The sequence below is a fragment of the Macaca mulatta genome, chromosome 2 (assembly GCF_049350105.2).
Source record: "Macaca mulatta isolate MMU2019108-1 chromosome 2, T2T-MMU8v2.0, whole genome shotgun sequence".
Classification (NCBI taxonomy): domain Eukaryota; kingdom Metazoa; phylum Chordata; class Mammalia; order Primates; family Cercopithecidae; genus Macaca; species Macaca mulatta.
This window is the reverse complement of record NC_133407.1, coordinates 39,992,813-40,019,709: the sequence shown is the minus strand read 5'-3', so window position 1 is coordinate 40,019,709 and position 26,897 is coordinate 39,992,813. Positions and strand designations below refer to the sequence as shown.

At 43.6% G+C, this 26,897-nt stretch overlaps 1 protein-coding gene and 1 long non-coding RNA gene across 5 annotated transcripts in view; one reads left to right on the top strand and one right to left on the bottom strand.

The window, feature by feature from the left end:
* Nucleotides 1–1,271: 1,271 nt before the first annotated feature.
* On the top strand, nucleotides 1,272–2,440 carry LOC144339023 (uncharacterized). The gene is made up of 2 exons (XR_013413578.1): nucleotides 1,272–1,455; nucleotides 2,006–2,440. It is a non-coding gene; the product is annotated as an uncharacterized LOC144339023 (long non-coding RNA).
* A 1,870-nt stretch (nucleotides 2,441–4,310) lies between these two features.
* The window catches only part of IL20RB (interleukin 20 receptor subunit beta), a 43,649-nt gene continuing 21,062 nt past the window's right edge, over nucleotides 4,311–26,897 (bottom strand). For 2 of the 4 annotated variants that reach the window (XM_077990955.1, XM_077990956.1), the window contains 5 exons: nucleotides 25,823–25,947; nucleotides 23,296–23,446; nucleotides 19,835–19,977; nucleotides 18,168–18,274; nucleotides 4,311–5,288 (listed from right to left, as the gene is read on the bottom strand). In XM_077990955.1, the coding sequence (XP_077847081.1) occupies nucleotides 5,282–5,288; nucleotides 18,168–18,274; nucleotides 19,835–19,977; nucleotides 23,296–23,446; nucleotides 25,823–25,947 (533 nt within the window). In that variant the 3' untranslated portion in view covers nucleotides 4,311–5,281. The remainder of the gene's footprint in view (nucleotides 5,289–18,167; nucleotides 18,275–19,834; nucleotides 19,978–23,295; nucleotides 23,447–25,822; nucleotides 25,948–26,897) is intronic. The other 2 variants (NM_001194658.3, XM_077990957.1) reach the window with 1 other exon arrangement.

Here is a 26,897-nt window from a genome sequence, read left to right as displayed (position 1 = left end):
ATCTCCAGGAAATTTGGAGGCATGTGGCCACTTCCTAGAGGAGCTGTTTTAAGTACAGACACAAAATTTAGAAGTTACTGAGGTTTGTTCAGGCACTCATTTCTCCAAAAGCCAGGGTTGGTTTTCTGTTTGTTTGTTTGAGAGGGAGTCTTGCTCTGTTGCCCAGGCTGGAGTGCAATGCTGGGATCTCAGCTCACTGCAACCTACGCCTCCGGGGTTCAAGAGATTCTCCTGCCGCAGCCTCCCGAGTAGCTGGGGTTACAGGCGCCCGCCACTATGTCCAGCTGATTTCTGTATTTTTAGTAGAGATGGGGTTTCCATGTTAGGCTGGTCTCGAACTCCTAACCTAAGGTGATCCGCCCGCCTCGGCCTCCCAAAGTGCCAGGATTACAGGCGTGAGCCACCGCACCCTGCCGCCAGGGTTTTTTGTTTGTTTTTGTTTTTGTTTTTTGTTTTTTAACGTAGTTTTGTTGTTGTTGTTGTTTGTTTGTTTAATTTTCTCAATGAGGTCCAGTGAAGGAACCAGGAACATGTATCTCCTCCACAATATGAGGATTTATACTTTTGCTCTTGGAGATGTTTGCAGGCACCTGAGAAGGCTCCTTGCTCAATTCTTCCTCTAAGGTCCTTAATGGGGTTTTACAACCTGGTCTTGCAATCTCTCACTGGGGGAGACAAGAAAGGTCCGTGTTTTCCTTTTGTGAGCCTCATTCTCCCACCTCTGGCAAGGATACGTTTTTCCAGGTTTTGTTGTTGTTGCTGAAGAAACTGGGAGTCCCAGGAGCCACAAGAGAAAGCTGTAATTTGGGGCCACCTCTAGTGTTCCAGTTCCAAACTTGGCAGGCTGGGCAGCACGCTGGTTTAACATGAGCAAGCAGCAGCAGGCTCCTCCCTACTGCTCTGTGCGGGGGTTGAGGAACACTCCTGGAAAGTCCGTCTAGTAAAGGGATCCTAGAAATAGGACACACAGAAGGAAAACAAAAAGACATCCAAAAAAAGTCTATTTCCGAGAGATAGGGAATGGTAGCGTGGAGGAAAGATCAACAGACCGGAGAGAGAAGAGAGGCCAAGGTCCCAGCGAGGAGGGAGAGCCTTGTATAGCGTGAAGCCCCAAACCATGAGCTCGGGACAGATACACAGAGCGAGGAGAGGGTGGCTGCTAAATTCTAACTCCACCAGTGACAGTGGAGGTTTGTGAAGGACCAAGCCCGTGGAAACTGTGTAACTGAGTTATTATTCTGGGAAACCGGCCTGAGCTTTCCTTTCTTCATCCAGGAAGCCCAGCGAGCTTCATTGCGAGAGGGAAGAGAAAAAAATTTCAGCACTGACCACAAGGTGGCGCCAGACGCCCGTGGATGTAATGGGATCTTCCCCTCCTGGTGAGCTCCGGAAGCTGGCGATGGGATCAAGTCCTCCAGATTCAAAGGAAACCAAGAGGTCTGCACGCCCGGAAAGGTACTCTAGCCTAAGGATAATATACTGCACACGGAAAATAATAAAAAAACATCTTTATTAAAGAGACGGGGAGGGTTGGCCCAGAGACTAGACCGGCAGAGTCTGCAATCCTTCTGTGAAGGGAACTTAAAAGACTTTTCCACCGAACCCCTTGACAGGACAGGGAGAGCCAAGCTGGGAAAGACTGGACGTTAAGGGGCAGAGAGGAGCCTTGAGAGGAGAAAAAATGCCCTCTGACTGATGGATTTGCATTTACTGGTATTCTTCATTGACACGATAAACGAGTCGATAAGCCCAACATGATTGAATAACAAGTAGAAATGCATTCTATTAGATTCATCTTCTCTGAGAATGCATTATGGTAGCTTTGCTCTTCTTGGGTGTCATGGACTGATGACTTTTCAAATATATGGCATCGATTGTGCCAGCCAATATTCTCCTTCTGGTGCTTGTATTGTCCCAACTTTGGCCAGGAGGAGCCCTGTATAGATTGTTCCTTTTGTAATTTTGAATGACCCTTATTTAACGCTTTGCTTTCTGTCCCAAAAAGGTATAGGCGTTCTAGGATTACCTTGTACCTTTCAACTCCAAACTGAGATGGCATCCACTACTGCTCCAAGAAACTTTGGCTCCTTTGGGAGAAAACTAACACTAGAAACCAAAATCAGCATTAAGATGCATTGCGGAGGTGACATTTCTCCTGGGCCATTTCAGTGGAAAAAAGTCAAAATATTTTTAATGTAATGTTTTGTAAAGACATGACTTCATATTAATATGTTTGATTCAGTACCAACAGTACCCTGTTCTTAGTCAAATTTGAAACCTACAATAGCCTTCCTTGTGACTAATCCTGAAGTCTAGATTCTTATCAAAATATGCAAAATATATATTTACTTGCTTTATCTGATAATAGTTGCAAAAAATACGCTATCAATACAAACAGTATAGATACTGAATAAAGTTTTTGTTTTAGACTACAAACACTTAAGTATTTGTTGCCAAATTACTTTGTTCTAGAATCTCTCATAATATCTCACACCATGTGACTATGCAGGGACTTATCTGACAGGTACTTCTGGGTCCATTGTTTCCATCCACTTTCATTTTGAAGAGGCTGCAACCTGCCCCCAGCCCCTGCTTCCTGCTCTGCCTTTTCATTTTATCATGACTTACAAACTCCCAATATACTAAATAATTCACTTAATAATAATACTTTGTTATTGTGTTGTTATTTCTCCCTTACCCCATTGGAGTGTAAGCCTCATGGAGCAGGGATTTTATTCACTGGACCCTGGCAGTTGCACCCTAAAGGCAGGACTAAGAAAGCTGGGCTTGATTCTGGGGGCTCAGTGGACTCTACTGCGTTGGGCTGCAAGAGACAGTCTTCACTGAAACAGCAGAAGCTGCTGTAGGCCGCTCCCAGATACTCATTCCCCCCAGCGCGCGCGCACACACACAAGTATTTCCCCAGTTCCTGCAGGACTCATTGAGAGGCTGTGAAAACAAAGCAAACCAATAGTGCTGAGCCTGAGCCCCTGGACTCGGTGACTGGGCATCTGGAGGGTTGGAGCTTCTAGAAAAAAAGAGTGTGGCAGGAAGCTGTGCCTTATGATGAGTGACCCGGCTCCTGGTTTGCCCAGAGGAGTCCTGGTTTACAGCTGTGGTCCTGCTGTAATAACTAATCACATTCCTTTTCACTCATGTAAGTGTCCAGGTGTAGGGATAGATGCATTGGAGGGGCAGGGAGGAGGCCTGGGGACTTGGGACAGAAGTACTCCAGGGGAGAGGGAACAGCCAGCTGTAGAGGAGGCAGCCCCTCCACCATTGGGGGCTGGCAGGTCTGGTGCATGGCTGGGGCTCCATAAATGTATGTTCAGGGTAAGGGGAGACAACAGAAGAATCAAAATAAATTTCTGTGTACCTATAGATGCCAAAAAATGGATGGGCACTAGGACTAGTTGTGAGAGACTCAAGCAGAGGGAGGTCACGGTCCTTTCTCAGTTCTGGGCCTGGGCTGGGACAGAAGGATAGTGCCCCACCACCACCCCACCATAAGGGGGCAGGAAGAAAGAGGAGGGAGGGTGATGACTGGTATAGTAATAAGGTCTTTGTTTTTGCAAACTGAAAGTGTGTTTCCAGTTTGGGTCAAATATAAAATTAGCACACACACTCTAACAAACAACACACAGAAGCACACAAAATAATACAAAGGAAAAGAAGGAACAGGTCTTCAGCGATCTCATGCTCCTGGAGAGACCCCTCCAGGTGGTGAAGGGCTGTGGGCTTCTGGGGAAACACCCCGTTGATGCAGTTAGACTGTCCCATCACTGGGCTGGCTGGAAAGGGCCCAGGAAGTAGGGGTGAAGATAAACCAACTCAGAGGCTCCAGAGCTTCAAGGGGGTTAGAAAGCGAAGCGCAGGCCCTGCCCATCAATCCCTTCACCCCTCAAGAAGTTTCCTCCCCTCATTCCTTCTCTGCGGTTGGCTCTTTCTTCACCTGGTGGGGAAAAGGGGTGGGGAGAGGCATCCAGAGGTAGGTCCTAAATTAGCAGACTAAGAGGGGCTGGGGATACCCTGAGGAAGCTGTCAAGGAAAAGAGGGTTCCCCAGGGATTTCCCATGGGGTGGGCCCTCCAGGAAAGGCCTAGAAGAACCCTGACCAGGTGAGGCTTATGCCAGCTGCCTCGGTTGGGGTTTTCATGCAGCCAGAGGCTGCCCCCAACCAGGCAGCCCTGGACTCTGGATTCCTGGGGCTGCTCCTCCCCTGTCCCCACCCCCACCCCCACCCCCAGTCCTCTTGATCAAAGGTGTCCATTGGAGTCTCTCTGGACTTGAGGATGACAATGTAACTAGAACTTTAAAGACCACTTTTGGCCAGGGTGGCCCCTTTTTATTTGCTAAATTCTGTACTTTAGCAACTCTACAGGAAAAAAGGAGCACAACAAACATGCACATGTTACTGACTTCTGCATTCTTGTCGCATTGCACACATACATTTCTCCTGCTGTCTGCAGTGTGCACACACTGTCAACACTTTACAGTAGTTCCTGGATCCTCTGTGTTCATGCACATCCCATTTTCATTGCTGCTGTGACCTTCCTCCAGGTCACCTACTGTAGAGCTCACTGAGCCATTCCCCTCTGCACCGGCATTGGGCTTGAAGTGAACTCAACACCATTGCTCCCATGCTTCCTTTTCTCTCAAGGATTCTTCTGGGAAAGTGGGCTCTCCAAGCCACCCAGTGTGTAGAGTCCTTGATCATTCTTATCATACATTTACGTCCTGCTCTCCAAAGACACTGAATCAGTCAGACTTTAGAGTGTCACCAGTTTCCCTCTAGCCTTGCAAGTGCTGAGTGTATATATGTGTACGTGTGTATATAGAGAGAGACTCTGTGTCTGTGTGTTTAGCAGGTGTGTAGGTAATTCCCCCATTACAGATGAGAAAATTTAGGACCAAAGAGATAAAGTCACTTCTCCCAGGGTTGCTCAGCCAGCAAATGGCAGCCCCCAGTCTAGAGGTCACATCTCCTAAGTCCCAGTCAGTGTTCTGTTAGACAAACCACCCTGCCTCTGGTGGTTGCTTCTAGACTTGTAGACAACAGGCTCTTCCTACTTCTCTCATCCCTTGTCTGTGTCGGAAAACAGAAACACGACTTGTCCCCTCATGGTTTCCACGTCATGTAGACCAGTTTCTCGGCTTCACCTGGGCCCTTCCGCAAGCCTATGAGATCCAGGCCCTGAGGAGTTCCTCAGGAGACATCACAGCTGTGGCACAAGCATCCACCTCCTCCCTTCTGCAGCTGATTAACTTCTGGGGTGAATTGGTTATTTTCTGAAAAATAATTTTCATTGATATTCATTAAAGGATAGTAATAGTAAAGAATATTATTAAAAGTTTAACTATTTGATTAATTAATTTCCAAGAAGCAAAAACAAAAACCGAAAAACAATTTCAACCCCTAGATGAGGGGCTTCCAACAGCTGCTAAGATTATCTCCCAGTTCACTACCCCGCAGTTCCCTTGAAGCCCTGCTTGGTCAGAGTTCCTCATTCTAAGACCCTGCCCCACAAAAACCCAGAATGTAATTCTCGTTCTTAGAAAAAAATTTAAAGGGAGGTGCGATGGCTCACACCTGCCTTGGGAGGCTGAAACAGGCAGATCGCTTGAGCCCAGGGCTTAGAGACCAGCCTGGGCAACATAGCAAGGCTCCCTCTCCACAAAAAATAACTGGCCAGGCATGGTGGCACATGTCTGTGGTCTCAGCTACTCATGAGGCTGGGACAGGAGGATCAGTTGAGCCTGGGAGGTCAAGGCTGCAGTAAGCGCTCATCACACCGCTGCACTCCAGCCTAGGTAACAGAGCAAGACCCTGTCTCAACAACAACAAAAACAACAACAACAAAACCCTAACCTTCTTCCAGCAGAGAGCTCTGAGAATTATGACCTGGTCTGAGATGCTTTATGAACAGCACCTAGCATGGTGCCCAGTACAGAGAGGATGTTCCATAAATGGGAGTCCCTTCCTTGCTCATATATCAGGTTCCCGCCATCTTCTCCCAGTGGCCCCAGGAGACAATCATTACTAGTTATAAACATGCAGACATCAACTTTTCAGGTGGACTCTCCCACCTATTACTCACCTGCTCACCTCTGCCAAAATCTCTAAGTTCTTCTACAGTTATCTCTCTTGGCCCTTCCCCTCATCACTCCCAAGGGTACCACCTGGGCACAAATAGGCACAGTGGTTTCCTCCACCTCAGTTCCTCAGGAGGCATCAGCTTCATTGAGCCAGTCTCCCTTCATCCTTGTTGGCAAAATGGCAGCTATAGAGACTCACTCCTGGTGTCCATGGGCAAATGCCAACAGGAAGAGACAACGCACAAGCAGCGCTCACTAAGCAGGGGTGTTAGTGTGAAGGCCCTCGACTCGCTGCTGCCGGTGCAGTCCGATTCTCAGGACACTAACTCCCTACATCTGCAGTGGTCATACATGATTATTTTTTAAATTCCAGAACAGTGCTCTCTAATAGAAATATAATGTGAGCCACATATGCAATTTTTAAAATCTAGTAGCACATTTTAAAAGTAAAAAGAAACAGGTGGAACTAATTTTAATAATTTATTTAACAAATATATCCAAAATATTATCAATTTAACATGTCACTTAAAAAATGACTGAAATATTTTATAAACTTGTTTCATTCTGTCTTCAAAATCCATTCCGTATTTTATATTTACAATACATCTCAATTTGGATGAGCCACATTTCTAGTGTCTAACAGTCACATGTGACTAGTGGCTACTATACTAGACAGTGCAGTTCTAGCACATTAAAGTAAAACAAACAGCATAATCTCAGAATTTTGGAAGGTGCAAAACTGTGGTCCCACAGTTTAGTACTAATTTTCAAGCAAAGCTCAGCATATTTTGTAAAACTGGAATCAGTTTTCAACATTTGAAAATGGAGAGATTTCTCATAAAAATCTAGGTTTCTGGGCTTCTCATTTAAAACTTGGAGATCTGGCAGCACTGGCTCACACTTCCTCTTGGTAGCAACCTGCTGTCACTGAGAAGATGAAACATATTTGCCATGATCCCCATCCCCCTCCCTCTTGAGTTACATTCATTACACTACAAGTTCTTTCCTTTTTTTTTTTTTTCTTCTTTCCAGTGCCTGTGTGGACTCAGAGGCATGTGAGTTCACACAAACTCCACTTTCTATGAAGCATGCAAGGTCATACTTGGATGGGTCATTGAAGAATTACTAATTTGGGGCCATCTTTATGCTTGCTACCTACATTACAGCAGAATGTGACAGCAAGAAGAGAAAGAATAAAGTGAGTCACAGAAAGGAAACGGAGACCCTTTAGCACCAAAGCACCCATTCCCATGAAGCAATTATGGATGAAAGACAAAGAAAATAAATTATATTTTTAAACAGAGAATATATACTGGGCAGAATTAATATAATTTTCCTTGCATATATAGTTTTTCTTTAGATTGTTACTTGGTGGGGTAGCATTCCAAGATGGCTGAATAGGAACACTATGGTCAGCAGCCCCCAGCGTGATCAACACAGAAGATGGGTGATTTCTGCATTTCCAACTGAGGTACCTGGTTCATCTCATTGGGACTGGCTGGACAGTGGGAGCAGCCCACAGAGAGCGAGCTGAAGCAGGGCAGGGCATTGCCTCACTGGGAAACACAAGGGGTTGTGGGATTTCCCTTTCCTAGCCAAGGAAAGGCGTGACAGACTACCTGGAAAAATGGGGCACTCCCGCCCAAATACCGCACTTTTCCCAAGGTCTTAGCAACCAGCAGACAAGATGATTCTCTCCTGTGCCTGGCTCGGCAGGTCTCATGCCCCGGGAGCCTTGCTCACTGCTAGCACAGCAGTCTGAGATCAATCTGTGAGGTGGCAGCCTGGCTGGGGGAGAAGCGTCCGTCATTGCTGAGGCTTGAGTAGGTAAACAGAGCCAGGAAGCTCGAACTGGGCGGAGCCCACCACAGCTCAACAATGCCTACTGCTTCTAGACTCCACCTCTGTGGGCAGGGCATAGCTGAACAAAAGGCAGCAGACAACTTCTGCAGATGTGAAGAGAGCAGTTGTTCTCCCAGCACGGCATTTGAGCTCTGAGAACGGACAGACCGCCTCCTCAAGTAGGTCCCTGACCCCTGTGTAGCCTAACTGGGAGACACCTCCCAGTAGGGGCCGACAGACACCTCATATAGGCAGCTGCCTCTCTGGGATAAAGCTTCCAGAGGAAGGATCAGGAAGCAATATTTGCTGTTCAGTAATATTTGCTGTTCTACAGCCTGACACCCAGGCAAATGGTCTGGAGCGGACCTCCAGCCAACTCCAACAGACCTGCAGCTAAGGGACCTGACTGTTAAAAGGAAAACTAACAAACAAAAAGGAATAGCATCAACATCAACAAAAAGATCATCTACAGCAAAACCCCATCTGTAGGTCACCAACATCAAAGACCAAAGGTAGATATAACCACAAAGATGGGGAGAAACCAGAGCAGAAAAGCTGAAAATTTAAAAAATCAGAGCACCTCTTCTCCTCCAAAGGATCACAGCTCCTTGGCAGCAATGTTATAAAGCTGCATGGAGAATGACTTTGACGAGTTGACAGAAGTAGGCTTCAGAAGGTCAGTAATAACAAACTTCTCCAAGCTAAAGGAGGATGTTGAAACCCATCGCAAGGAAGCTAAAAGCCTTGAAAAAAGATTAGACGAATGCTAACTAGAATAAACAGTGTAGAGAAGACCTTAAATGACCTGATGGAGTTGAAAACCATGGCACAAGAATTTTGTGACACGTGCACAAGCTTCAATAGCCAATCAGATTAAGTGGAAGAAAGGGTATCAGTGATTGAAGATCAAATTAATGAAATAAAGCAAGAAGACAAGGTTAGAGAAAAAAGAGTAAAAGTAAAAGAACAAAGCCTCCAAGAAATATGGGACTATGTGAAAATACCAAATTTACATTTGATTGGTGTACTGAAAGTGATGGGGAGAATGGAGCCAAGTTGGGAAACACTCTTCAGGGTATTATCTGAGAGAACTTCCCCAATATAGCAAAGCAGGCCAACATTCAAATTCAGAAAATACAGAGAACACCACAAAGATATTCCTCGAGAAGAGCAACCCCAAGACACATAATTGTCAGATTCACAAAGGTAGAAATACAGGAAAAAATGTGAAGGGCAGCCAGAGAGAAAGGTCGGGTTACCCACAAAGGGAAACTCATCAGATTAATAGCAGATCTCTTGGCAGAAACCCTGCAAGCCAGAAGAGAGTGGAGGCCAATATTCAACATTCTTAAAGAAAACAATTTTCAATCCGGAATTTCATATCCAGCCAAACTAAGCTTCATAAGTGAAGGAGAAATAAAATCCTTTACAGACAAGAAAATGCTGAGAGATTTTGTCACCACCAGGCCTGCCTTACAAGAGCTCCTGAAGGAAGCACTAAGCATGGAAAGAAACAACTGGTACCAGCCACTGCAAAAACATGCCAAATAGCAAAGACCATCGATGCTAGGAAGAAACTGCATCAACTAATGGGCATAACAACCAGCTAACGTCATAATGACAGGATCAAATTCATACATAACAATATTAACCTTAAAGGTAAATGGGCTAAATGCCCCAATTAAAAGACACAGATTGACAAATTGGATAGAGTCAAGACCCATCAGTGTGCTGTATCCAGGAGATCCATCTGACGTGCAAAGACGCACGTAGGCTCAAAATAAAGGGAAGGAGGAAGATCTACCAAGCAAATGGAAAGCAAAAAAAAAAAAAAGCAGCAGTGGTTACAATCCTAGTCTCTGATAAAACAGACTTTAAACCAACAAAGATCAAAAGAGACAAAGAAAGGCATTACATAATGGTAAAGGAATCAATTCAACAAGAAGAGTTAACGATCCTAAATATGTATGCACCCAATACAGGAGCACCCAGATTCATAAAGCAAGTCCTTAGAGACTTACAAAGAGACTTAAGACTCTCCCACAATAATAATGGGAGACTTTAACACCCCACTGTCAATATTAGACAGATCAACGAGACAGAAGGTTAACAAGGATATCCAGGACCTGAACTCAGCTCTGCAACAAGCAGACCTAATAGACATCTACAGAACTCTCCACCCCAAATCAGTAGAATACACATTCTTCTCAACACCACATCGCATTTATTCTAAAATTGACCACATAATTGGAAGTAAAGCACTCCTCAGCAAATGTAAAAGAACAGAAATCACAACAAACTGTCTCTCAGACCACAGTGCAATCAAATTAGAACTCAGGATTAAGAAACTCACTCAAAACCGCTTAACTACATGGAAACTGAACAACTTGCTCCTGAATGACTACTGGGTAAATAACGAAATGAAAGCAGAAATAAAGATGTTCTTTGAAACCAATGAGAACAAAGACCTCACGTACCAGAATCTCTGGGACACATTTAAAGCAGTGTGTAGAGGGAAATTTATAGGACTAAATGCCCACAAGAGAAAAACAGGAAAGATCTAAAATTGACACCCTAACATCACAATTAAAAGAACTAGAGAAGCAAGAGCAAACACATTCAAAAGCTAGCAGAAGGCAAGAAATAACTAAGTTCAGAGCAGAACTGAAAGAGATAGGCACACAAAAAACCCTTCAAAAAATAAATGAATCCAGGAGCTGGTTTTTTGAAAAGATCAACAAAATTGATAGACTGCTAGCAAGACTAACAAAGAAGAAAAGAGAGAAGAATCAAATAGACACAATAAAAAATGATAAAGGGGATATCACCACCAATCCCACAGAAATACAAACTACCATCAGAGAAAACTATAAACACCTGTACGCAAATAAACTAGAAAATCTAGAAGAAATGGATAAATTCCTGGACACATACGCCCTCTCAAGACTAAACCAGGAAGAAGTTCAATCTCTGAATACACCAATAACAGGCTCTGAATTTGAGGCAATAATTAATAGCCTACCAACCAAAAAAAGTCCAGGACCAGATGGATTCACAGCTGAACTCTACCAGAGGTACAAAGAGGAGATGGTACCTTTCCTTCTGAAACTATTCCAATCAATAGAAAAAGAGGAAATTCTTCCCTAACTCATTTTATGAGGCCAGCATCATCCTGATACCAAAGCCTTGCAGAGACACAACAAAAAAAGAGAATTTTAAACCAATATCCCTGATGAACATCAATGCGAAAATCCTCAATAAAATACTGGCAAACCGAATCCAGCAGCACATCAAAAAGCTTATCCACCACAATCAACTCGGCTTCATCCCTGGCTATGCAGGGCTGGTTCAACATATGCAAATCAATAAATGTAATCCAGCATATAAACAGAACCAAAGACAAAAACCACATGATTATCTCAATAGATGCAGAAAAGGCTTTTGACAAAATTCAACAGTCCTTCATGCTAAAAACTCTCAATAAACTAGGTATTGACGGAACGTATCTCAAAATAATAAGAGCTATTTATGACAAACCCACAGCCGATATAATACTGAGTGGGCAAAAACTGGAAGCATTCTGTTTGAAAACCGGCACAAGACAAGGATGCCCTCTCTCATCACTCCTATTCAACATAGTGTTGGAAGTTCTGGCCAGGGCAATCAGACAAGAGAAGGAAATAAAGGGTATTTGATTAGGAAATGAGGAAGTCAAATTGTCCCTCTTTGCAGATGACATGATTGTATATTTAGAAAACCCCATCATCTTGGTCCAAAATCTCCTGAAGCTGATAAGCAACTTAAGCAAAGTCTCAGGATACAAAATCAATGTGCAATAATCACAAGCATTCCTATACACCATTAACAGACAAACAGAGAGCCAAATCATAGTGAACTCCCATTCACAATTGCTACAAAGAGAATAAAATACCTAGGAATCCAACTTACAAGGGATGTGAAGGACCTCTGCAAGGAGAACTACAAACCACTGCTCAATGAAATAAAAGAGGACACAAACAAATGGAAGAATATTCCATGCTCATGGATAGGAAGAATCAATATTGTGAAAATGGCCATACTGTCAAAAGTAATTTATAGATTCAATGCCATCGCTATCAAGCTACCAATGACTTTCTTCATAGAATTGGGAAAAACTACTTTAAAATTCATATGGAACCAAAAAAGACCCCGCATTGCCAAGACAATCCTAAGCCAAAAGAACAAAGCTGGAGGCATCACACTGCCTGACTTCAAACTAGTCTTCAAACAAGTCTACAGTAGCCAAAACAGCATGGTACTGGTACCAAAACAGATATATAGGCCAATGGAACAGAACAGAGCCCTCAGAAATAACACCACACATCTACAACCATCTGATCTTTGACAAAACTGACAAAAACAAGAATTGGGAAAGGATTCCCTATTTAATAAATGGTGCTGGGAAAACTGGCTAGCCATATGTAGAAAGCTGAAACTGGATCCCTTCCTTACACCTGATACAAAAATTAATTCAAGATGGATTAAAGACTTAAATGTTAGACCTAAAACCATAAAAATCCTAGAAGAAAACCTAGGCAATACCATTCAGGACATAGGCATGGGCTAGGACTTCATGACTAAAACACCAAAAGCAAAGGCAACAAAAGTCAAAATAGATAAATGGGATCTAATTAACCTAAAGAGTTTCTGCACAGCAAAAGAAACTACCATCAGAGTGAACAGGCAACCTACAGAATGGGAGAAAATTTTTGCAATCTACCCATCTGACAAAGGACTAATATCCAGAATCTACAAAGAACTCAAACAAATTTACAAGTAAAAAGCAAACAACCCCATCAAAAAGTGAGCAAAGGATATGAACAGAAACTTCTCAAAAGAAAACATTCATGCAGCCAACAGGCACATGAAGAAAATGCTCATCATCACTGGTCATCAGAGAAATGCAAACCAAAATCACAATGAGATACCATCTCACGCCAGTTAGAATGGCAATCATTAAAAAGTCAGGAAACAACAGATGCTAGAGAGGATATGGAGAAATAGGAATGCTTTTATACTGTTGGTGGGAGTGTAAATTAGTTCAACTATTGTGGAAGACAGTGTGGCGATTCCTCAAGGATCTAGAATTACAATTACCATTTGACCCAGCAATCCCATTACCTGGTATATACCCAAAGGATTATTAATCATGCTGCTGTAAAGACACATGCACAGGTATGTTTATTGTGCCACTATTCACAATAGCAAAGACTTGGAACCAACCCAAATATCCATCAACATATATACCATGGAATACTATGCAGCCATAAAAAAAGGATGAATTCATGTCCTTTGGAGGGACATGGATGAAGCTGGAAATCATCATTCTCAGCAAACTATCGCAAGGACAGAAAACCAAACACCACATGTTCTCACTCATAGGTGGGAACTGAACAATGAGATCACTTGGACACAGTGTGGGGAACATCACATACTGGGGGGGCCTGTTGGGGGGTGGGCTTAGGGGAGGGATAGCATTAGGAGAAATACCTAATGTAAACGATGAGTTGATGGGTGCAGCAAACCAACATGGCACATGTATACCTATGTAACAAACCTGCAGGTTGTATACATGTACCCTAGAACTTAAAGTATAATAATAATTTTAAAAAAGATTGTTACTTGGTGATATACACTTTAATGGAAAAAATTCTTAATGTCATATTTCAGAGTGCAACCATCACCTACTATAAAATTTTAGACATAGACATGAAATGTTTCATCTTTACAGATAAATTAAACACAAACTCAGTGGACCCTTTTGAAGAATTGTCAAGGATTTCTGATTGGTAATTTTCCATGGTTTAGTTGGAAAGATGAGTCGACTTTGCAAGGATGGCTAGATATCACTTTTTAATAGTTTGGAGTATTATCTGTAAGTAACAGAAATGTAGAAATGCAGCTAGGCTATGCTAAAGTCATAGCGGAGAGAGGGGAGGTGGCAGTATTGATTCACAGCTCAAGAATGTGTGTGGGATTCAATGGACATTAGTGATCTGCTTCTCACACAGCACTGTGGGGAAATGCATAGACTCAGATAATTTGCCCACTTTAAAAATCTTGGCGTGAAATAAGAATAAAAGTTAAAAGCCTTACGGAAGGGAATGTCTGTAGGAACAGACATCAGAATGATGTAGGAAGAATGGTAACAGAGAACAGGGAAGCAAAAGGTAGTCAAGGGTAGTGACATCTATCTGCCATGGATGAAATTGGTCATACTGTCATAGAGTCTTCCAGTCTCTGGTTTCATCTAAGCTATTTCGTTTTCTCCAAAAGCTGATTTTAGGGTGTGGCTCGTGATGCATCTGGATTCCTAGGAGATCTTACCAGTTGAAGACTCTTCTTGTGTACCTCAAATCCTATAAGTTATTAACCCTTTACATGGTTCTTTCCCTGTCTCTTTACCCTGTTCCTCACTAACAAGGCACTGGGTCTTGGGAAGATCTTCATTCCCCTGATCTTGAGGTAGAGAGAAAAACTCTTCTGGCCCCCTGATAGAACTAGAAGAGAAAACATAAGAGAGAGTGTTAAGAGTGTAGTTGCCTGTAAGAATAAGCATGGACAGCAGAGTTCAGAGAGAAATCACAACAGAAAACCACCTGGTGGAGCCCAGCTGAGGAAGGCTGAGGAAGGCTGAGCTTTTTACCGTGTATGAGAAAGAAGAGCTATTGATATGCCTCATCCAGAAATGCTCCCTACCATTACCATCACTTTGGATTAGGTCAGGGAATTCCTCTTTTATTGCAGGTTTCTACTTCCACTTATGTCAGAGGAGCGCCAATCAGACCAACACTCCTCAGATAACAACTTTTAAAACTGACCCAAATGTTAAAAACAGATTCTTAAATCGTGGTAGAGCAACTGAAAGTTCATGCTTGGAAGAAGGGAATGTCACTGGGTGAGTTTCCCATTTTTCACAGCTCCTTGCCTGAAGGCAGGTCCCACTTGGTGCCATAAAAAGTCTTACTGTTTTTGAAAAGCCAAAAAACAGAGATTGGTGCAAACACAGAAGTTAGAAAGTAAGAGGAAAAATCCCAAAAAGGAGAGAGCCAGAAAAGGGGAGCTATAATTCTGTACATAAATTCTGCCCAAATATCTGATTTATCTTCGAACTGTGTGAGGTGCAGGTGTGGGGAAAGCTCCTACCAGTCTGTCTAAGGCTAAACAGTCTAATAGATATCAACTGCCTACTGCATAGGAGACCAAAGTTGAGTCTGTCTTCCAAACTAACTGCTTACTAAAGCAAATAAACAAACAAACAAAAACAAAACAAAACAAAAAAAACAATAGTTTTCAGAGGAACATGACAGAATCCAAAATCTCTGTAACATATTTTTGGCAGTATCCAGACTATAATCCAAAATCACTAGACATACAAAATATAGGAGAATGTGACCTATACCAAATACAAAACAATCAATAAAGGCCAACCTTGACATGACCCACCTAGTGAAATTAACAAAGATTTTAAAGTAAAGCAGACAAAGGTATTATAATGATGCTCAAAGACAGAAGAAAATAGTCTCATAATAAATGACCAAATAGAAAATCTCAGCAGAGAATATATACTATAAAAAGGAAACAAATGGAAATTCTAGAACTGAAAAATACAATAACTGAAATTTAAATACAAAATTCACTAGACGTGCCTAAAATCAGACTGGTGATAACAGAAGAGTCAGGGAACAAGAAGATAGGTTAATAAAATTATTCAATCTGAAGAATAAAGAAGAGGAAAAGAAGTTTTTTATAAAAACAAATGGAGCCTCAGGGATCTATGGAGACAATATCTGAAGGTCTAATATAAATAAGATTGTACTCACAGAAGGAGAGAAGAGAATGAGAAAAAAAGAAAACCTGAAGAAATATGGGCTGGGAGCAGTGGTTCATGTCTATTAAGCTCAACACTTTGGGAGGCCAAGGCAGTAGGATATAACTTGAGCCCAGGAGATCCAGACGAGCCTGGGCAACATACAGAGAACCCCATCGTTACAAAAAATAAAATAATTAGCTGTGGCCAGGCGCAGTGGCTCATGCCTATAATCCCAGCACTTTGGGAGGCCAAAGTGGGAGGATTGCTTGAGCCCAGGAGTTCAAGACCAACCTGGACAACATAGCAAGACCCTGTCTCTACAAAAAAATTAAAAATTAGCTGGTTGCTCTGTCACATGCCTGTAGTCCAAACTACTCAAGAGGCTGAAGTGGGAGGATCACTTGAACCCAGAAGGTCAAGGCTGCAGTGAGCCATGATCACGCCACTGCACTCCAGCCTGAGTGGCAGAATGAGGCCCTGTCTCTAAAAAAACAAAAAGAAAAAAAAAATGGCTGACATTTTTCCAAATTGTAGCTTAAAAATATACACATTTACAGATTCAAGAAGCTCAATATACTATAAGCAAGATAAATATAATGCAAACCCCATCTAGGCATGTTATAATTTAACCGGTGAAAACCAATGGTAATTTAAAATCAGCAAGAGAAAGAGAACCTATTCACATAGGGGAATGATGTTAAAAAAATCATGGCTATTTACTTATCAGAAACAATGTAAGCTAGAAGACAATTAAACAACACTTTTAAAGTAGTTAGAGCTGGGTGCAGTGGCTCTCGCACATGTCATCCCAGCACTTTGGGAGGCCGAGAAAGCGGATTGTTTAAGCCCAGGAGTTCCAGACTAGCCTGGGCAACATAGCAAGATGCCATCTCTATTAAAATAAAATGTTATTACTTTTGAAATATTACAATTAATATTTAAAATAAAAATATAGTAAGAAAAAATTGTCAACCAAGAATCCAGCAAAAATATCCTTCAAGAATGAAAGCAAAATAAAGACATTTTCAGATAAAAGAAATCTAAGAGAATTTGTCACTAGCAGATCTACATTACTAAACCTATGACAGAAAAAAGACAAGAAGTTTTATAAAATGACAGGAAGCCCATACCAGATGGAAATGCAGATCTCAGAAAAGAGGAGAGAGTTCCAGAAATGGTAAATATGTGGGTAAATATAAAAGATTATTTTAAATACCTTAAAAATATATATGACTATGTAAAGCAAAAATTATTCCAACGTTCTTCCAAGATTCTCACATTTCATGTGAAATGATATAATATTAATTCTAAGTAGACTGTAAAAAGTTAAGAATATGTATATTGTAACTCCTAGGACAACCATGAAAAAGTAATGTGAAGAAGAATAACTAAAAAGCCACTAAAGTGAAATTCAAAAAAAAATTTTTAATTAACCCAAAAAGAGGCAGAAAAAGAAGAACAGAAGGGGGAAAAAAAACAGAAAATAAAATCATAGACCTAAAGTCAACCATATCAATCATTAGATTAAATTTAATGGAGGCTGGGCTCAGTGGCTCACACCTGTAATCCCAACACTTTGGGAGGCCAAGGCGGGTGGATCACCTGAGGTCAGGAACTCAAGACCAACCTGACCAATATGGTGAAATCTCGTCTCTACTAAAATACAAAAATTAGCCAGGTGTGGTGGCGTGCACCTGTAGTCCCAGCTACTCGGGAGGCTGAGACAGGAGAATTCCTTAAACCCGGGAGGCAGAGGTTGCAGTGAGCCAAGATCATGCCACTGTACTCCAGCCTGGGTGACAGAGCGGGACTCCATCTCAAAAAAAAAAAAAAAAAAAAAAAAAAAAAAAAAAAGTTAGTGGACTAAAAATACCAGTTTAAAGGCAGAGGTTATCAGAATGGATTTATACCAAAAAATAATAATAGAAAAGAATGACTATATGCTGTCTATAAGAGACACACCTTAAATATAAATATACAGCTAGATTTAAAGTAAAAATATGTTAAAAAAAAAAAAAAAAGGATATACTGATATCACACTAAGAAATATTACCAGAGGTAAAGAAGAGCATATCATAATGATAAAAGACTCCATTACTTGGGAAATCATAACAAAATTTGAATACACTTAAATGTCAAAATGTGAATACACTTAAAACAGAGCCTCAAAATACATTAAGGAAAATTTGACATAAAGAGAGAAACAGGCCAGGTGTGATGAATCACGCCTGTAATTCCAACACTTTGAGAAGCCAAGGTGGGTGGATCACGAGGTCAGGAATTCGAGACCAGCCTGGCCAACATGGTGAAACTCCTGTCTCCATTAAAAATACAAAAATTTGCTGGGTGTGGTGGCAGGCGTTTGTAATCCCACTTACTCAGGAGGCTGAGGCAGGAGAATTGCTTGAACTCCGGAGGCAGAGGTTGCAGTAAGCCAAGATTGCGCCACTGCACTCCAGCCTGGGCGACAACAGTGAAACTCCATCTCGAAAAAAAAAAAAAAGAGAGAGAGAGAGAAGAGAGAGAGAGAAAGACACGCCCGCACTCATAGTGGCATTTTGATATACTACTCTCGATATTAAAACAACTGTACAAAAGAAAAAAAAGACAAAGATGATCTGAACAATACCATGAAACTTTTTGACCTAATCGATATTTATAAAATACTTCCCCAATAACTACAGAATACATATCCTTTCATGCTTCAAGATACTTTGAGACCCTCATGTTCTTGCTGAAGGGTAATAAAGGCCCACTCTCTTTCCCGGGGTTTGATATATCCCATTGCCTTTATGCATAGCAGTAAGTCATTCAGTGATTCAGAGAAGGATGGAGGGGGAACTGATAAAAAGGACACTGCCAAGCTTTATGACAAGAAATGATTCAATAAATATAAAGCCTTCGAACAGTATCTGGCACTTAGCTCTGTTGTTATGACTACCCAGAAGTATGGGAGAGAAGGGAGATCTGGCATTAGGATAACAGAGTGGAGGGGTGTCCTGAAAACTGATTTATAGTGAGAATTATTCCTCCTGTGTAGGGCGAGAAAGCAGGGCCTCAGAGATGTCACGAGGATGACTCCTTTCAGAAACAGTGACTCCAGACTGATAAGGAGCTACGGGCATGTATAAGTTGCAGACAGTTCTGGCTTTAGTTGCTTTCCAGAAGCTGACACTGGCTCCCTCCTCCCAGGAGAGAACTGTGAGAATTCCCTAGGGTGACAGGGATGGGGCTTTTTGATTTTGTTTTTGTTGTTTTTGTTTTGTTTTGCTTTGTTGCACTACTTTGTGTGGTTGAGGTCTGGGGGTTGGGGTGAAACATCTGCAGAGGCAGCCAGAGAACATGGGGGAGCTGTTGGAGGCCTGCTTTTGGGTTTCCCCCACCATTGTATGGGTGCATGGGTCCTATACCCACTGGAGAGACCCAGACCTGTGGTCCAGGGCCCTCAGGAATAAGATAAGAATTCTGGCCTCATGAGGATCTGAGAAGACAGGTAGGGTCTCCTAACCTCAGGCACTCACTATGAAGGTCCAGATTGTTGTCCCTTCACCCCACCCTATCCCACCAAAATCAAAGCACAGTCCATGCCTCCCATGTACATCTTCACTCTGAGAACAATGAGGCTTTTGGCATGTGAATTGAATAAGTTGGGTTGGAACATGTTATTGGGTGTAGTTGCTGTTACAATTGTGGGAAGAGGCCAAGAATGCTCAGCAGGCCAGTCTGGGAGGGGAAGACCATGAGTGACTCCTGCAATGCTGAGCATCCTGGGCTGGGCAACACATCTTCTCTCTTTGCCATCCCAGGCCCTGGGAGAGAGCAGAGGTGGCCTGCCTCAGGAAGGTCACCACACCCTGGAGAAGGGAGATTTCTTCCAGTATCTCTAGTTAGAAATGAAGTCTTTTGTAAGTATTCCTCTCCCCTCTCTGTGCAGATGCCTATAATCTCATGATGGAAACATGGAAACATGTGTCCATGCCCAGCTAAGGTCCAAGCTACATCTGGTCAGTGTTACACTGAAAGGAATAAAGAACTACTCTATTACCAAGGTGTCTGGGAGGACCACCACAGGGCAACAGGAGTACTGGAGCAGCCGGCCCATTTTCCAGACGAACAGTGGCACGACCACAAGGATCAGCATGAAGCCAACAAAGGCAAACAGGGCCAGTACCAGGGGAATGGCCTCTCCTGAAAACAAAAGATAAAAACAGGCTTAGAAAACAGCAGTGAAGATTAAATCTTCAATCCTGAGCCTCCCCCAGTTTCCTGGAGTTGACTCTGCACATTGGCTAAGACGGCAGATACCATCATCCTGAGATTTGATGTGTGCCTTAGTGACCAAAATTACCACCATTAAAAGCATTTTTCTAGAATCCAGATTAAGGCATGGTTTCCAGAAAGCCCCAGGGAAGATTAAAATCTTTTTCTTGTGACACAAAAGGGAGGAGTATCATGTGTTAAGCCAATTGCTGTGTTAGCACGTACCTTGGCACCACTGCCAGGAGGAAGGCAGAGTGCCAAGCCCTGGGCAGGATGAGGGGGAGGTATTGAAAGAAACAGCACAGAATGGGGCTGGGTGGTAACTGAAAACAAAGTATGTTTCACAATTCACTCTTGGCATTGATTCATGTTATGGAGGAAATGGTTCAGAAAACAGTCAGAAAATAACTACAATATATCAAGCCCCTATTTTGTGTGCTAGGGCTACTGTTGCTTTCCAGAACTATGCTAGGGGCTGGATGTGTAGTTGCTTGTTCTTCACAATGAGTGTGAGTACCCCTGCTTTTATAGAAGAGGAATCTATGCTCAGAATAGTTAAGTGGCCTACTCCAGGTTACCCAGATAGGACTGGCTCCAAAGCTCACAGTCATTCTACCAAATAATTGTAGCAGAAAAGGCCAGATTTGAGCATCTGGAGATGCGGAAGAGGGTACAGGTTATTTTCCCATCTCTCTTGAGCAACACAATTAGCCTCTTTGGGCCAGGCTACTCACCTGCAATGTGAAGGGTAGCCCAGTCAATGAGACTGGAGAAGCTGGTGGACTTGTGGCTGGGGGCATTGTACATTGTTTCAATGATTTTGGAAAATATTTTGGTGGTACGCATCAAGAGATACACAAATGTTCATACCCTTTCATCCACTCCTGCAATTTTTAATATTTAATTTTTGTAGTATATAGTGTACATGAGATGTATATGGGGTATATGGGGTACATGAGATGTTTTGATATAGGCATGCAATGTGAAATAAGCACATCATGGAGAATAGGTAGCCATCCTCTCAAACATTTATCATTTGTGTTACAAACAATACAATTACACTCTTTAACTGACGTTAAAATATACAATTCGATTATTGTTGACTATAGTCACCCTATTGTAGCTATCAAATAGTAGGTCTTATTCATTCTTTCTCTTTTCTTTGTGCCCATATCCTCACTTCTCCCCAACTCCTGAAATTTTAATTCCAAAAACTAATCCCAAGGAGGAAACAACTATATATATAAGTCAGTTCTTAGCAACATCTGAGCTAGAGCAGTAGCCTTTCATTTACATATATTGACATATACATATGCTTTTTTTAAACACAATCTTGCTCTGTCACCCAGGCTAGAGTGTAGTGGTGCAATCTTGGCTCACTGCAACATCTGACTCCTGGGTTCAAGCGATTTTCATGCCTCGGCCTTCCCAGTAGCTGGGATTACAGGCATGCGCCACCATGCCTGGCTAATTTTTGTAGTTTTAGTAGAGATGGGGTTTCACCACAATGGTCAGGCTGGTCTCAAATTTCTGACCTCAGTTGATCCACCTGCCTCAGCCTCCCAAAGTGCTGGGATTACAGGCATTAGCCACCACACCCAGACCTTTAAAAATGAGGTAGAACCACCATTCTGAGCAAACTATCACAAGGACGGAAAACCAAACACCGCATGTTCTCACTCATAGGTGGGAATTGAACGATGAGAACGCTTGGACACAGGATGGGGAACATCACATACCGGGGTCTGCTGTGGGGTGGGGGGAGCGGGGAGGGATAGTATTAGGAGATATACCTAATGTAAATGACGAGTTAATGGGTGCAGCACACCAACATGGCACATGTATACATATGTAACAAACTTGCACGTTGTGCACAGGTACCCTAGGACTTAAAGTATAATTTTTAAAAATGAGGTAGATCCATATGTATTGACATGAAAAGATGTTCACAATATACTACTGAGTGAAGACAAGCCAAGTACAGAGTAGTAGGTACAATATCATCCCATCTATGTGTGTGAGCATTGGTACCACACAGACAACGCCTGGAAGATTAAACACCAAACTCACTGATGGAAACCTCCTGTGTAATATGCCGAAGAATGGAGCGCACTCATCTCTTCATTTATTTATTTATTAAAATGAGACGAGGTCTCGCTATATTGCCCAGGCTGGTGTTCAATTCCTGGGCTCAAGCAATCCTTCTGCCTCAGCCTCCCAAAGTGCTGGGATTACAGCTGCGAGCCACCATGCCTGGTCCTACCCCTTACTTTATATGCTTTGGTGTTGTTTGGATTGTTAAGCAAGCTTGACTTGTATGATTTTATAAAGTAGTATAAAATAGTAATCAGGAAATCTGCATGAAAAATGTCATGCATATGATATTTGTGAAAAAGCAGGCATAAAATGTATGTTATAGGACTACAGGATGTGCCTACACGTGGGAATGACTGAAGGATGATGCCCTCAATGAGCCGGGTGTGGTGGCTCACACCTGGAATCTCAGCTCTTTGGGAGGCCAAGACCCAGGCAACAGAGCAAGACCTTGTCTCTACATATGCAATAAAATAAATTTTTTTAGAAAGAAAAATAAATAAATACATGTACTACAAAATTAAGGTAATAATTAGTCTTTTAAAAAAGATTAATTTTTTTTAAGACTAAAAGGCTATACACAAAAATGTAACTAGTGACGTTTAAGTGACAGATCATGGGATGTAGGCTCTTATTTGGTTTTGCTTCTTTTCAAAGGGTTTTTAAACATTGTACGTTTTCTGACCTTAAAATATTCAAGGGAAAAGAGTAATTCAAACGAGGATTCTCTAGACTTTCCATAAGGTCCCTTCCAGATGAAGAAGGCTGTGGCGTTATACAAGGTAGCGCCTCCTTCCAAGGTCTGACCCTCTGAAGCCCGTGACTGCCTCTCCTGCAGCCAGCTCTGACTCTCAGGCAGTAACTATCTGGTAAACCAGTCTTGCAACACCTGGCGCCCAGGCCTAGGAAGCTTTGAGGGGGAAAGTGTTTCAGACAGCTGCTCGTAACCCCACCCAGCCCCAGGGTGGACTCCCACCTCTAGGGAATCAGAGTGACAAACATACTTTCACCATGGGAACCCACCCGGTCCATGAGGGAGGTCAGTGAAATCAAGGGAAAACTCAGAACCAAAGGAACCCAGCAGGCCTCTGAGATATGCCAGGAAGGGCCATCACCTGTGCAGGGCTCCAGGGACAGAGAAGCCAGCCTTACCTTGCACCTCCACACATTCTGTCTGGCTGAAGGCGCTGTACCTCCCAATGGCCTTCACGAATGTCTGGGCCTTCACACAGTATGCAGCCCCTGGCTCCATGGTTTCTAGGTGCACTGGAATACCCCCGCTCCTCACCATTTTGACATGTTCCTTTGAGAGACCAGAAAACACAGTTATTGGTCAAGTGTGGTGGCTCACGCCTGTAATCCCAGCACTTTGGGAGGCTGAGGTGGGCGGATCACCTGAGGTCAGGAGTTCAAGACCAGCCTGTCCAACATGGTGAAACCCCGTCTCTAATACAAATACAAAATTATCCGGGCATGGTGGCAGGTGCCTGTAATCCCAGCTACTCAGGAGGCTGAGGCAGGAGAATTGCTTGAACCCAGGAGGTAGAAGTTGCCATGAGCCAAGATCATGCCATGGCATTCCAGTTTGGGCGACAGAGTGAGACTCTATCTCAAAAAAAGGAAAAAGAAAAGTTATTCCCAGAAGGCAGCAGGACTGGAAAGGGCAAAAAGTGCCAAAGAAGGAAAGTTGCAGATACTTCCTTTCCAGATGCACACAGAATGTTCCCTCTCACTTATGCATACATTCATTCAACCATATTTATTAAGTACCTACTATGTGCTAGGCACTGCTCTAAGCACAGGGACCTAGCATTGAACAAAATGGACAAAGTTATTGCTCTCATAGAGCTTACATGGGGTGAGACAGATGATGAAAAAGTACACATCAGGTGGTGATAAGGACCGTGAAGGAAAAAGCAGAGCAAAGGGATGGTAACGAGGAGGCACCATTTTAAACAGAGTGGTTAGAGAAGGCTTCTCTGATAGGGTAACATTTGTGCAGAGACCCTGACTCGAGCGGGGGCTTGGCATGGCCACTGCTGCCAGGGAGTCAGTGCAGTGGAGCCATGAGCAGCACCTCCTCACTCATCCACCCATCTGTCCATCCATCTGTTCACCCTTCCACCTCCATGCCCCTCCCTAAGGCTGTGCTCCTCATCTGAACCTGTGGAGGCTTGCCTGAACCAAGCCTAGATGACTCAGGGTATATGCTCCCCTCTTAGCCCTGGCACTGCCAGTTACCTAGGGTGGGTAGTGGGCTCCATCCCAATGAATCTGAGGGAGCTGCATGCTTCCTCCTGCACAGGCTCTGCCCTGTCCCCAACACTACTCCATCTGCCTGGCTGGCAATGCCATATCCTACAGTGGGCTCTTGCCTAGCAGGGGGTAAATACTGAAACCCAGTGTTGTACCTGCCCACACCACCTTTCACGGGAAGCTACCCAACCTACAGCCCTCTTTGAATGGGTGGTGAGGCACGTGCTCTGAGTCCAGATACTGCTATAAGATCAAGGGTACCCTTGGCCTGAGAAAGGTCCAATCAGGGGCGAGCTGGCTACCAGCAACCCCTGAAGCTTGGCCTGATAAGACGAGCAAGACCAATTGGATTCTTCTTCTGAGGATTTGGTCTTGGGAAACTGAATACCGAGAGCTAGAAGCAGGGAAAAAGGAGAGAGGACACAGTGAGGAGGAGTCAGGCCTAAGAGGCCTGAAGTGGCTGGGGGGCACATCATAGGCATGAGTAGGAAGCATTGATGAGGGATCACAGCCTGGAATAAGCTAGGAAAGGGCCACAGAAAGTGTGCAAGAGCAGGGACCCACCACAGGGGAGCAAGGGCTCTGGGGGAGCAAGGGCTCTGGGGAAGCGAGGCTGTAGCCTGGCCCTGTGCCAGCTCTGTTCATAGATCTGTGAGAGCTCCTTATTGCACCGTATTAATCCCTGTGATAAAGCCTGTCTTTGCTTGTGCTGCCTGGAGTGGGCCTCTAAGCTTTGTCACCATATGCTTGGACAGAGTCTCCACAGGTCTGAGTGTCCCCTAGTTCCTGCTCATGCTCCACTCCTTGTACTGCTGCTGCTTGTCTGGCTAGTCCCTCTGTGAGGGCTGGCCTCCCAGCCATCCCAGGCTGTAGGACCCTTCCCATGGGGAAGGCAGCACCCCACCTGGGCATTCTGCGTGGCCCACCTGCTCATAGTTAGATGGGTTTACTCATAAGCCAGCTCCTGGATCCCTGCCTCTACCTCTTCATCCTGCCAAGATACACACCCTCAGGAGGTTTGTACCAGCCTTGTGTGCTTTTGAAATCATCCTGTTGATCTAGAAATCCTGACTGCTGCCCCTAAGTGGCTGAGGAGATGAGCTGATGAGGGAGAAAAAAGGCATTGAAAAGATATTGTGGGTCCAGCTAGGTTAGAGTTTAGGGTAAGGGGGCAGCCCCACACTTCAGGAGATCTGACCTGGAAAGGCTCCCAGCCAAGGAATGATTGAATGGACCAAGGCAGTTCTTTGGAGAACAGACTGATGGGGTGGTCAGCATACCCATCTTTTGCACACTTCACCCAGAACTGCTCATCCCTAGGTCACCCAGTGAGCACTGCAGGGGCCGCCTGCCCTTGCTCACCCTCAGAGATTTGTGCCTTCTTTCCCGAAGCCCGACTCAAAGGCCAAGGCTGGAGTCTCACCTCGGCACCAGGCTCCCTCCTCCAGTAGGCCACAAGGAACTCAAACTGGGGCCCCAGGTCCTCCAGCTCAATAACCAGGTGGAAGCCATCTTTGGTGATCTCCATCCCAGGTGGGGTAAGGATGGCTGTTGGCAAGACAACAGGAGAGTCAAAGCCAGCCCCAGACAGGGCTGATTTCCCTGGAACACAATGACCGTGACATCTATGGAAATATACCAGTCTCTGTAGGGAAGGGAGGGAGTCAGCTGTAGCTTCAAGCTCATGGAAACATGTACACAAATACGCTCCTGTATGCGGCAGGTGCTCAGGTGCTGTATGCTCAGGTGCTTTTTGAGTGATGAATGAATGAAAAAACAAATGACAAATACTATAATTCTCTTCTTTTTTAATCCTTTAACAAAGTCCACTGTTCCTTCTCCAGGAGGCACATATACACAAGAAAAGTGATTAAAAACTGCAGTAAACATTATCTCTTGCTCTTTTAAAATTTTATGATCCATGCCCCTCCTGTCACCACTTTTTCAGCAGAAATTGCTCCTCATTTTGGCTCATCTAAGTGAGCAGATGCTATATTTTAATGCTTGCCAAATGCCTATGTGAGCTCAGGTCTATACTGAACAGCCAGGCCCGGTCTTTGCCCCCTAGGAATGAGCATAGCTGGCAGGGCCATGTGCATTCCCACAACTCACATAGATCTGTGGCATGTACTGGCTACTGACAACTTTCCCATATCAGCAGATGAGCAGCCCATGAATACGTCTGGCCATTCTATTCTCAGCCCAATTCTATTTTTCATCTCATATCCTGAGTAAGGGATGCTGGCAAGTTACCAGCTTTTTTTTTTTTCTTTTCAGACAGGGTCTCACTGCCACCCAGGCTGGAGTGTGCAGTGGCACTAGCATGGTTCACTGTAGCCTCGAACTCTCAGGCTCGGGTAATCCTCCCACCTTAGCCTCCCAAGTAGCTGGAACTACAGGCACACATCACCACACTCAGTTAATTGTTTGTATTTTTTGTAGAGATGGGGTTTCACCACATTGCCCAGACTGGTCTCTAATTCCTGGGCTCAAGCAGT